General features: G+C 55.3%; 1 protein-coding gene across 2 annotated transcripts in view; it reads right to left on the bottom strand.

Moving 5' to 3' along the window:
• SVIP (small VCP interacting protein) overlaps positions 1-3,539 on the bottom strand; it is a 31,362-nt gene extending 27,823 nt beyond the window's left edge. The window contains exon 1 of one of the 2 annotated variants that reach the window (XM_077453616.1): positions 3,391-3,539. In XM_077453616.1, coding sequence (XP_077309742.1) covers positions 3,391-3,453 — 63 coding nt within the window. In that variant the 5' untranslated portion in view covers positions 3,454-3,539. The remainder of the gene's footprint in view (positions 1-3,390) is intronic. The other variant, XM_077453615.1, reaches the window with a different exon arrangement.
• Positions 3,540-12,519: the final 8,980 nt, after the last annotated feature.

The raw sequence follows: 12,519 nt of genomic DNA on the forward strand, positions 1-12,519 counted from the left end.
CAAGCCACCCGACCCTGGAGTCACAGGATGTCGGGGTCAGCCGCGCACGGCATTCCCCCTCGCGGGAGAACCGACTGCAAGACTCCTGCACAACCCCCATCAGGTAAGGAGGAAAGAGCAGGAAACAGTCCCTGAAGTTCTGGGTACCCCACTGTGCCCAGGGTCCCTCAGTACCTCGGGTCTAAGAAAAATAGGAAACTGTTTTGCTGTGGGGGAAACACAAATCAAAAACTGAGGAGCACAGGGAGGGGGCGGGGTTTATTGACCTCCTGTCAGGTGGGACCAATCAACTCTCAGGGCGCCGTCCTGGAAGACGACTTAAGAAAAAGCCATGTGTGTTTTTAGTCACATGCAATTCCAGGAGGAGGAAAATGAAAAAAAAAAAAAAGGGAAGAAATAAAAGTAAATAATAGTAGCAATAAAAATGATTAAATCCGCAATAAATAATGGCAAAATGATATATCAATATTAGCAACTAAAAATTAACAAAATGTTCATCTGAGAGATACAAATGATTAGTTAACAATAAAATCCGTACAATTATTATGATTGCTAATAATAAATGTATGGAAAACGAATCATTTCCATCTCTCAGGTGAACATTTTTTTTTTAAATTGTCAATATTGATATTTAATTTTGCTACAGCACAGCTGTATACCCCTCCCCCATCCATCTATAGAGGCACAGCCCGGCTCGGGAGCCACGTGGGGGGCTCGCTGTGGACGGACCTGAAGGAAGGGGAGCAGAGAGCATGGGGGGGGGGGGGGGGGGCACCATCTAAGAGGAGGAAGGGGGAGCGCTCTGTGGAGTATCATTAGTATCTCTATACAGGGCGTGTCACATGATCACTCCACCCCGTGCTGTGAGACATCTGGTCAGTTGCTACGGGTTACCATGATCAATTAAAAAGGCGGATACCAATGGTGACCCCCCCCTCCCCCGACGCCCCCTGCACCCTCCCTCCCCCCCTGACCCCTCCCTCGACACCCCCTGCACCCTCCCTCCCCCCCCCTCGACACCCCCTGCACCCTCCCTCCCCCCCCCCCCGACCCCTCCCTGATGCCCCCTGCACCCTCCCTCCCAACACCCTCCCTCCCCTGACGCCCCCTGCACCCTCTCTCCCCTGGCACCCCCCCCCCTCCCCTGACACCCTCCCTCCCATGACACCCCCTGCACCCTCCCTCCCCTGACGCCCCCTGCACCCTCCCTCCCAACACCCTCCCTCCCCTGACGCCCCCTACACCCTCTCTCCCCTGGCACCCCCCCCTACCCTGACACCCCCTGCACCCTCCCCTGACACCCCCCCTCCCCTGACACCCCCTGCACCCTCCCTCCCCTGACAGCCTCCCTCCCATGACACCCCCTGCACCCTCCCATGACACCCCCTGCACCCTCCCATGACACCCCCTGCACCCTCCCTCCCCTGACACCCTCCCTCCCATGACACCCCCTGCACCCTCCCTCCCCTGACACCCTTCCTCCCATGACACCCCCTGCACCCTCCCTCCCCTGACACCCTCCCTCCCATGACACCCCCAGCACCCTCCCTCCCCTGACGCCCCCTGCACCCTCCCTCCCAACACCCTCCCTCCCCTGACGCCCCCTGCACCCTCTCTCCACTGGCACCCCCCCCTCCCCTGACACCCCCCTGCACCCTCCCCTGACACCCTCCCTCCCATGACTCCCCCTGCACCCTCCCCTGACACCCTCCCTCCCATGACACCCCCTGCACCCTCCCTCCCAACACCCTCCCTCCCCTGACGCCCCCTGCACCCTCTCTCCCCTGGCACCCCCCCCTCCCCTGACACCCCCTGCACCCTCCCCTGACACCCCCTGCACCCTCCCTCCCCTGACACCCTCCCTCCCATGACACCCCCTGCACCCTCCCTCCCCTGACACCCTCCCTCCCATGACACCCCCAGCACCCTCCCTCCCCTGACGCCCCCTGCACCCTCCCTCCCAACACCCTCCCTCCCCTGACGCCCCCTGCACCCTCTCTCCCCTGGCACCCCCCCCTCCCCTGACACCCCCTGCACCCTCCCCTGACACCCTCCCTCCCATGACACCCCCTGCACCCTCCCTCCCCTGACACCCCCTCTCCCCTGACGCCCCCTGCACCCTCCCTCCCCTGACGCCCCCTGCACCCTCCCTCCCAACACCCTCCCTCCCCTGACGCCCCCTGCACCCTCCCTCCCAACACCCTCCCTCCCCGACACCCCCTGCACCCTTCCCTGACACCCCCCTCCCCTGACACCCCCTGCACCCTCCCTCCCCTGACGCCCCCTGCACCCTCCCTCCCAACACCCTCCCTCCCCTGACGCCCCCTGCACCCTCCCTCCCCTGACACCCCCTCTCCCCTGACGCCCCCTGCACCCTCCCTCCCAACACCCTCCCTCCCCTGACGCCCCCCCTGCACCCTCCCTCCCCTGACGCCCCCTGCACCCTCCCTCCCCTGACACCCTCCCACCCATGACACCCCCTGCACCCTCCCTCCCCTGACACCCCCTCTCCCCTGACGCCCCCTGCACCCTCCCTCCCCTGACGCTCCCTGCACCCTCCCTCCCAACACCCTCCCTCCCCGACACCCCCTGCACCCTCCCTCCCAACACCCTCCCTCACCTGACGCCCCCTGCACCCTCCCTCCCCTGACGCCCCCTGCACCCTCCCTCCCAACACCCTCCCTCCCCGACACCCCCTGCACCCTTCCCTGACACCCCCCTCCCCTGACACCCCCTGCACCCTCCCTCCCAACACCCTCCCTCCCCGACACCCCCTGCACCCTTCCCTGACACCCCCCTCCCCTGACACCCCCTGCACCCTCCCTCCCAACACCCTCCCTCCCCTGACGCCCCCTGCACCCTCTCTCCCCTGGCACCCCCCCTCCCCTGACACCCCCTGCACCCTCCCCTGACACCCTCCCTCCCATGACACCCCCTGCACCCTCCCTCCCCTGACGCCCCCTGCACCCTCCCTCCCCTGACGCCCCCTGCACCCTCCCTCCCAACACCCTCCCTCCCCTGACACCCCCTGCACCCTTCCCTGACACCCCCTGCACCCTCCCCTGACACCCCATGCACCCTCCCTCCTCCCCTGACACCCCCTGCACCCTCCCTCCTCCCCTGACACCCCATGCACCCTCCCTCCTCCCCTGACACCCCCTGCACCCTCCCTCCTCCCCCGACCCCCCTGCACCCTCCCTCCCAACACCCTCCCTCCCCTGACACCCCCTGCACCCTCCCTACTCCCCTGACACCCTCCCTTCCCTGACACCCCCTGCACCCTCCCTCGACACTCCCCCCTGAACTCTGAAACCTCCTGCACCCTCCCTCCCCCGACGCCCCCTCCCTGAAATCACCTGACACCCCCTCCCCTTTCCCTTGAGCTCTCACCGGGTCGGGGGTCTCTATCACATCCTCGGCGGCTCCCCCCAGACACGGCAGACACATCCCCATCTTCCTCCTCCTTCTTCCACCACACAGATCAGATCAGGGCAGGACAGTGCGGGGGCGGGGCTCTACGGCCAGCCACAACAACACGTGTTCCAATATCCAGAGGGGCGGAGGCCTCCCCCGACCTGTCTCCTCTTTTCCTACTATAAGAGCAGAAGAAGCGGCCATTTTCCCGGAGACCAATCTACACAGAGCTCTATAGAGGAGGCCAACACAACATGGATCGGGAAGAGGAGACGGAAATGGGAAACGGGCTCCGTCATCACAGTGGAGACTGCTAGAAATTTGTAAAATAAGAGCTGAGACTGGAAATTGTAATGGGGGGGGGGACCTGAGGGGACTACAAGTCCCAGCATGCCAATATCACCCAATAGAGACCCAGATCACCCCCTCCCCCCACAGACCATTATTATTATTATTAGAGGGGCAGCACAAATTCAGGACGTGTTTGGCCAAAACCGATATATATAGATGTTTACATGTGAATATTGTGTTATAAATGGACAGAACATTGAAATAAAGTCCAAAAAAGTGTTGGATTGAAAAAAATGCTAAAGTGAAAAAAGTTTATATATATTATCTGACAAAAGTAAGTACACCCCTCACATTTCTGTAAATCTTTCCTTCTCTCTTTTCATGTGACAACACTGAAGAAATGACACTTGTCTACAATGTAAAGTAGTGAGTGTACAGCTTGTATAACAGTGTAAATTTCCTGTCCCCTCAAAATAACTCAACAAACAGCCATTAATGTCTAAACCTCTGGCAACAAAAGTCAGTACACCCCTAAGTGAAAATGTCCAAGTTGGGCCCAAAGTGTCAATATTTTGTGTGGCCGCCATTATTTTCCAGCACTGCCTTAACCGTCTTGGGCATGGAGGTCACCAGAGCGTCACAGGTCACCACTGGAGTCCTCTTCCCCTCCCCCATGATGACATCACGGAGCTGGTGAATGTTGGAGACCTTGCGCTCCTCCACCTTCCATTTGAAGATGTCCCACAGATGATCAATAGGGTTTAGGTCTGGAGACATGCTTGGCCAGTCCATCACCTTTACCCTCAGCTTCTTTAGCAAGGCAGTGGTGGTGTTGGAGGTGTGTTTGGGGTGGTTATCATGTTGGAATACTGCCCTGCGGCCCAGTCTCTGAAGGGAGGGGATCATGCTCTGCTTCAGTATGTCACAGTACATGTTGACATTCATGGTCCCCTCAATGATCTGTAGCCCCCCAGTGCCGGCAGCACTCATGCAGCCCCAGACCATGACACTCCCCCCACCATGCCTGACTGTAGACAAGACACACTTGTCTTTGTCCTCCTCATCTGGTTGCCCCCACACACGCTTGTCACCATCTGACACCAAATACCTTTATCTTGGTCTCATCAGACCACAGGACATGGTTCCAGTAATCCATGTCCTTAGTCTGCTTGTCCCACTGTCATCCTAACAGTCAGCTAAAAAGTTGATTGACTCTGCCAAGTGACATGGGATCTGGAATTATGGAGCGTCATCAAATGGGAGGTCAGCTACAGCTCAAGCAACCCCTGGGAATCTTTATTCCCCCACTGACACCAAAGATGGGGCACTATTCCCTCCACTGATACCAATGATGGGGCACTATTCCAAGCACTGATACCAGTGATGGGGCACTGTTACTCCCACTGACATCAATGATGGGGCACTATTCCTCTCACTGACACCAATGATGGGGCACTATTCCTCTCACTGATACCAATGATGGGGCACTATTCCTCCCACTGACACCAATGATTGGGCACTATTCCTCCCACTGACACCAATGATGGGGCACTATTCCTCCCACTGACACCAATGATGGGGCACTATTCCTCCCACTGACACCAATGATTGGGCACTATTCCTCCCACTGACACCAATGATGGGGCACTATTTCCCCCACTGACACCAATAATGGGGCACTATTCCTTCCACTGATATCAATGATTTGGCACTATTACTCCCATTGACACCAATGATGGGGCACTATTCCTCCCACTGATACCAGGACATTTTCTACTCCCATTGACCACAGTCTGGTGCTCCTAAAGTTTAAAGAACAGTAATCTGGCCCTTTGTGTAGAAAGTTTGGAGACCCCCGCTCTAGAGGAACCCTGGAGGAGAATGGTTGCTCTACACAATATGCTCTGAGTTTTGTTGAGGATCTTGTAGTATTCACATTCAGTCACAAGATGGCGCCATCACCCAACCTTTAGAATACAACCTAAAACCATTCTGTTCTCTTGCAAAAGCAAACAATAAATACAATGTATCAATAAATAGAAATAGTATTGTATCAGTCATTTATGTCATATCGGCTTGTCAGGCTAAATTGATAAAGTGGGGAAAATATAAATGATGACATGCCGTGCAGCAACTAACAGGAAAAAAAAAGCATAGAGACAAAGAGAAAGAGAGGAAAGAGAGAGAGGAAAACGAGAGAGAAAGAGAGAGACAGAGAGGAGAGAGAGAGAACGAGAAAGAGAGAGAGAGGAGAGAGAGAAAGAGAGCGAGAGAGCGAGAAAAAGAGAGGAGGGAGAGAGAGACAAAGAGAGAGAGAAAGAGAGAGAGAGAGGAGAACGAGAGAGAGAGAGAACAAGAGAGAAAGAGAGAGGAGAACGAGGGAGAGAGAGAGCGACAGAGAAAGAGGGGAGAGAGGAGAGAGAGAGATAGAAGAGGGAGAGAGAGAGACAAAGAGACAGAGAGAGAAAGAGAGAGAGAGGAGAACGAGAGAGAGAGAGAGAGGAGAAAAAGAGAGGAGAGAGAGGAGAACGAGGGAGTGAGAGAGCGAGAGAGAAAGAGAGGAGAGAGGGGAGAGAGAGGAGAACGAGAGAGAGAAAGAGACAGAGAGGAGAGAGAGAGAATGAGAAAGAGGCGAGAGAGAGAGGAGAGAGAGGGGGATAGAGAGAGAAGGGGATAGAGAGGGGGGGATAGAGAGAGAGGGGGGATAGAGAGAGAGAGGAGAGAGAGAACAAGAGAGAGAACGAGAGAGAGAACGAGAGAGGGGGACGGAGAGAGAGAGAGAGAGGAGAGAGAGGAGAGAGAGGAGAGAGAGAGAAAACCTGAGACCACCTTCGGTAGAAAACTAGGATGAGGGCGTAACACCACTCTATCCTTGTGCATTATCAGATACGGTTCTTTACAAGAGAGGGCCGCTAATTCTGATACTCTTCTGACAGAAGAAATGGCCACCAGAAAAATTAATTTCCTTGTCAACAGAACTAAGGGAATCTGATGTATCGGTTCAAAAGGCTGCTTCTGTAAAGCTGACAGAACCAAATTCAAATCCCAGGGGTTCAGAGGCGCCCTAACTGGAGGATTAAGGCGTGTTACCCCTTGTATAAAGCTTCGGACCAAAGAATGCAAAGCAAGTCGACGTTGAAACAGAACCAATAAGGCCGAGACTTGGCCCTTGATGGTACTCAAGGCCAGTTTCATCTCTAACCCATTTTGCAGAAAATCGAGGATTCTGCCTATGACATATTTTCTGGGGTGCCAACCCCTGGATTCACACCAGGAGACATATGCTTTCCAGACTCTATGATAAATCATTCTGGAAGCTGGCTTTCTTGCATTAATCAAGGTAGATATCACAGGGCCCGAAAGCCCACGATTCTTCAGAATGTGGGTTTCAATAGCCAAACCGTTAAATTTAGCATTTGTAAGGTAGGGTGGAATACCGGTCCCTGGGATAGCAGGTCTGGACGGGACGGTAGGGTCCAAGGAGAGTCTACCGCCATCTTCACCATTTCTGCATACCAAGCTCTTCTGGGCCATGCTGGGGCCACCAGATGCACCGACTTCTTTTCCTGCCTGATCCTGCAAAGCAGTCTTGGCAGTTGCAGAATAGGAGGGAACGCATAAATCAGAGAGAACTGATGCCATGGAGTAACCAACGCATCTGTCCCGCATGCAAGAGGATCCCTCATTCTCGACACAGAGTTGTCGACCTTTGTTGTTGAACCTGGACGCAAAGAGATCTACATCTGGAACCCCCCATCTCTGGTATATGGCAAAGAAGACGTTGGGGTGAAAAGACCATTCCCCTGGGACTAACTGCTGGCGGCACAAGTAGTCCGCCTGCCAGTTCTCTACCCCCCGAATGAAGACTGCTGATATGCATGGCACATGTCTTTCTGCCCAGATTAAGATCTGATTTACTTCTTCCTGAGCTGCAACGACTCTTGGTGCCCCCTTGGTGATTGATATAAGCCACTGCTGTGGCATTGTCAGACTGGATTCTGACAGGGCCAGGGGCGTACCTAGAGCATTTGGCACCCGGGGCAGATCCTATATCTGGCACCCCCCCCCACCATAAAATGTAAAAACACCCACCGTGTCCCCTGCATACCTCTGCATCCTTCAATATCTTTTTGTCACTACTGTGTACCCCCCCTCTCCACAACTGCATCTCTGGACCCCTTTACATTACACAGGACCTTGCACCTAAGGACCTCTTTACATTACACAGTCCCCTGCACCTCTGGACCCCTTTACATTACACAGCAGCCTGCACCTCTGGACCCCTTTACATTACACAGCTCTTGTACCACTGGACCCCTTTACATAACATAGCACCCTGAACCTCCTGACCCCTTTACATTACACAGCGCCCTGCACCTCTGGACCCCTTTACATTACACAGGACCTTGCGCCTAAGGACCTCTTTACATTACACAGCAGCCTGCACCTCTGGACCCCTTTACATTACACAGCAGCCTGCACCTCTGGACCCCTTTACATTACACAGCTCTTGTACCACTGGACCCCTTTACATAACATAGCACCCTGAACCTTCTGACCCCTTTACATTACACAGCCCTTGTACCCATGGATCCCTTTACATTACACAGCACCCTGCACCTCTGCACCCCTTTACATTACACAGCCCCTCACAGCTCTGGACCCTCTGCATGTTACACAGATCCCCTACAGTGCAGACCCCCCTCCCTACCATACAGACCCCCATCTACAGTGTAGACCCCCCTACAGTACAGAATCCTCCCCTACAGTGCAGACCCTCCTACAGTACAGACCCCTCCACCCTATAGCGCAGACCCCCCCCCCCTACAGTGCAGACCCTCCTACAGTACAGACCCACCCCCCTACAGCGCAGACCCCCCTACAGTACAGACTCCCCTACAGTACAGAATCCTCACCTACAGTACAGACCCCCCCTACAGTGCAGAATCTTCCCCTACAGTACAGACCCCCCCCCCCCTACAGTGCAGGACCCCTTCTACAGTGCAGGACCCCTTCTACAGTGCAGGACCCCCCTACAGTGCAGGAACCCTTCTACAGTGCAGGACCCCTTCTACAATGCAGACCCCCCTACAGTGCAGACCCCCCTACAGTGCAGGACCCCCCTACAGTGCAGGACCCCTTCTACAGTGCAGGACCCCCCCTACAGTGCAGGACCCCCTACAGTGCAGGACCCCCCCCTACAGTGCAGAACCCCTTCTACAGTGCAGGACCCCCCTACAGTGCAGGACCCCTTCTACAGTGCAGGACCCCCCTACAGTGCAGACCCCCTACAATGCAGGACCCCTTCTACAGTGCAAGACCCCCCTACAGTGCAGGACCCCCCCTACAGTGCAGGACCCCTTCTACAGTGCAGGACCCCTACAGTGCAGGACCCCTATAGTGCATGACCCCTTCTACAGTGCAGGACCCCTTCTACAGTGCAGGACCCCCCTACAGTGCAGGACCCCTTCTACAGTGCAGGACCCCCCCTACAGTGCAGGACCCCCCTACAGTGCAGACCCCCTACAGTGCAGGACCCCCCCTACAGTGCAGGACCCACCACAGTAAAGAACCCCCCTACAGTGCAGGACCCCCCTACAGTGCAGGACCCCCCCTGCAGACCCCCTACAGTGCAGGACCCCCCTACAGTGCAGGACCCCCCTGTAGACCCCCTACAGTGCAGGACCCCCCTACAGTGCAGGACCCCCCTACAGTGCAGACCCCCTACAGTGCAGGACCCCCCTACAGTGCAGGACCCACCACAGTAAAGAACCCCTAGTGTACCTGGAGCCCAAGGCAGTGGCATTGCAGGGGGGAGGTGCGAGCAGCACCCGAGTGGAGTGTCACCTGTCGGCTCAGTGATCCGGGACCCGGCGCAATAATCCCCTTCCCTCTGTAGTCACGTGACTCACATCGCGCCGTTCAGATCAGTCTCGGGCAGCGGCTGTCACTCCCAGCCGAGCAGAGTGAAGCCGCCTCCCCCTCCTTGTCTACACAGTGCTGTGCATGGAGGAGGGGGAGGCGGCTTCACTCTGCTCGGCTGTGAGTGACAGCCGCTGCCCAAGACTGATCAGAACGGCAGCGCGACGCGACCACAGAGAGAAGGGGAGCCGGGTCCCGGATCACTGAGCCGGCAGATGTCACTCCACTCGGGTGCTGCTCGCACCCCCCCCCCGCAATGCCGCCCACTGCCAGTGCCTCGGGCTCCTCACGGCGCTGTCTGACACTTCAGTTGCGGAGAGGGGAGGCGCTGGCCTGACACCCCCCCCAGTGTGTGGCACCCGGGGCGGCACGCCCCCCCGCCCCCCCACTTAGTACGCCCCTGGACAGGGCAACCCTGCAACCTGAGTGTCCAGGCTTTTAGGGCTAGATACGCCGCACGGATCTCCAGAATGTTGATGGGTAAGGCCCTCTCGGTCCTGGACCATTTCCCTTGGACAGTCGCCTGTTCCAGGACTGACCCCCAACCCAAAAGACTGGCATCGGTTGTAACCACTGTCCAGGTAACTGGTAAAAAGGATTTTCCTTTCCGCAGATTTTCAGGTATCAACCACCAGCTGAGGCTCCGATCCGTTGTAGGGGACAGATGCAACGGAAAATCTAACGCCTGAACCTTCTTGTTCCAGGCCGATAGGATACTGTTTTGCAGTAGCCTTGAATAAGACTGAGCGCAGGGAACTGCTTTGAATGAAGCCACCATCTTCCCCAACAACCTCATACAAAGACGAATAGAAGGACCCTTCTTTGCCCTGACTACCTGAATCAGTTCTCTTATAGCACTGATCTTTGCTTGGGGTAGGAATACCCTCTGCTGGGCTGTATCTATGACCAGACCCAAATACTCTAGTCTTCTTACTGGTTTTAAAGAAGACTTCTCTAAGTTGGGGACCCAACCTAGGTGTTCCAGGTAGTTGATTGTGGTGACCAAATTTTGGTCCAGGCGGGCTACCGACCGGTCTATCAAGAGAAAGTCCTCTAGGTATGCTATTATTGTTATACCTTGGGCCCTTAATCTGGCCAGAGGAGGGGCCAAGATCTTTGTAAACACCCGAGGTGCAGTAGCTAGCCCGAAAGGCAGAGCTACGAACTGAAAGTGGCATTTTTATATTTTGAACGCAGGAACTTTTGATGAGCAGAGAAAATAGGTACATGCAGGTACGCATCCTTGATGTCTATTGATGCCAGAAGTTCTCCTCCTTGTAGGATGGAGACTACCGATCGGATCCATTCCATGCGAAAGGACCGTAACTCTAGAAATTAGATCTTTGAGATCTAGAATGGGTCTGACATCTCCGTTTGGCTTTGGTACCGTGAAAAGGTTTGAATAAAACCCCATTCCCTGCTGTTGCATGGGAACTACCATGATAACTTTTTGCGACAATAGTCGCTCCAATGCTAGAAGGAGAGACTTCTTTTTCTCTGGGTACATTTGATCTGAGGAAACGAGGAGAAGGGAATTCTCGCAATTCTAGTTTGTAACCTAGAGTTATTGTGGAGACCACCCATTTGTCCCGAAATTCCTCCTGCCAGAGCCCTGAGAACTTTAGTAGTCTTCCCCCCTACTCGAGTGAGCGGGGGCGCCCCTTCATAAGTAGGTCTTAGCTTTTTGTCTTGAAGACCTTCTCCCCCCAGGACTTCTTTTGTCCCTGGGGTTGACTCTTGAGTTTTAACCTTAGAGCCTGACAGAGGAGGCCATCGTGACTGCCTGGAGGCTGATGCCCCTGGCACTGAGAAAGCTCCCGTTTAAAGGAGGGACATTTACTCCTTTTCTTGACTGGTACAAGGGTGCTTTTCCCACTAGAGATCCTTTGGATATAATTGTCCAAATCCTCTCCAAACAGTTTTGCACCACAAAAGGGAAATCCCGTCAGGAGTTTCTTACATGGCGATTCGGCTGACCAATTTTTCAGCCACAAGATTCTACGCATGTGTACCAATCCAAGCGTAAGGCGAGAGGCCTGAAGGATAGAATCTCTGATAGCATCAACAGCAAAACACAGAGCCGCTGGAAGGTTAGCTAACCCCCGGGCTTGCTGTTCAGGTAAAGCTTTAAGCACCTGTTTAACCTCTTGAGATCCGCACTATAGCCGAATGACGGCTACAGCGCGGACCTCCTTTGCCGGGACGACGTCTATTGACATCGTCCCGTGCACGAGCGGCCTGCGCGCCCCCTGAGGGGCACGTGCGGCGCGCTCTGTGATCGGCGAGTCAATGAGACTCGCCTGATCACGGATCCGAGCAAGGGGTCGATCCCGACCCCTTACCACGTGATCAGCTGTCAGCCAATGACAGCTGATGATGTGACAAAACAGAGCCGGTAATCGGCTATTTTTCCTCCTCGCACTGTCAGAAAAAAAAAAGCCGATCGCCGGCGGCCGTGATCGGGACATCAGTCCCGATCACGGCCAGCGTATCAGTGCCCACCTGCCCCCTGCCAGTAACCCCCAGAGAATTAAAAAAGTGCCACCCATCAGTGCCCATAGTGCCATACATCAGTGCCCACAGTGCCACCTATCAGTGCCCACAGTGCCACCTATCAGTGCCCACAATCTGCCTCAACAACATTGCTGCACCTCAGTGCCACATATCCCTGCCCATCAGTGTCATCTACCAGTGCCCATCAGTGCCACCTATCAGAGCCACCTATCAGTGCCCATCAGTGCCATCTATCAGTGGTACCTATCAGTGCCCCTTAGTGCCACCCATCCGTGCCACCTATCAGTGCCGCCTTATCTGTGCCCATCAGTACTGCCTTATCTGTGCCTATCGGTGCCACCTTATCTGTGCCTATTAGTGTTGCCTTAACTGTACCTA

Source organism: Lithobates pipiens, unplaced genomic scaffold (assembly GCF_037356315.1).
Source record: "Lithobates pipiens isolate NorthernLeopardFrog02 unplaced genomic scaffold, aLitPip1_a1.2 Scaffold_24, whole genome shotgun sequence".
NCBI lineage: Eukaryota > Metazoa > Chordata > Amphibia > Anura > Ranidae > Lithobates > Lithobates pipiens.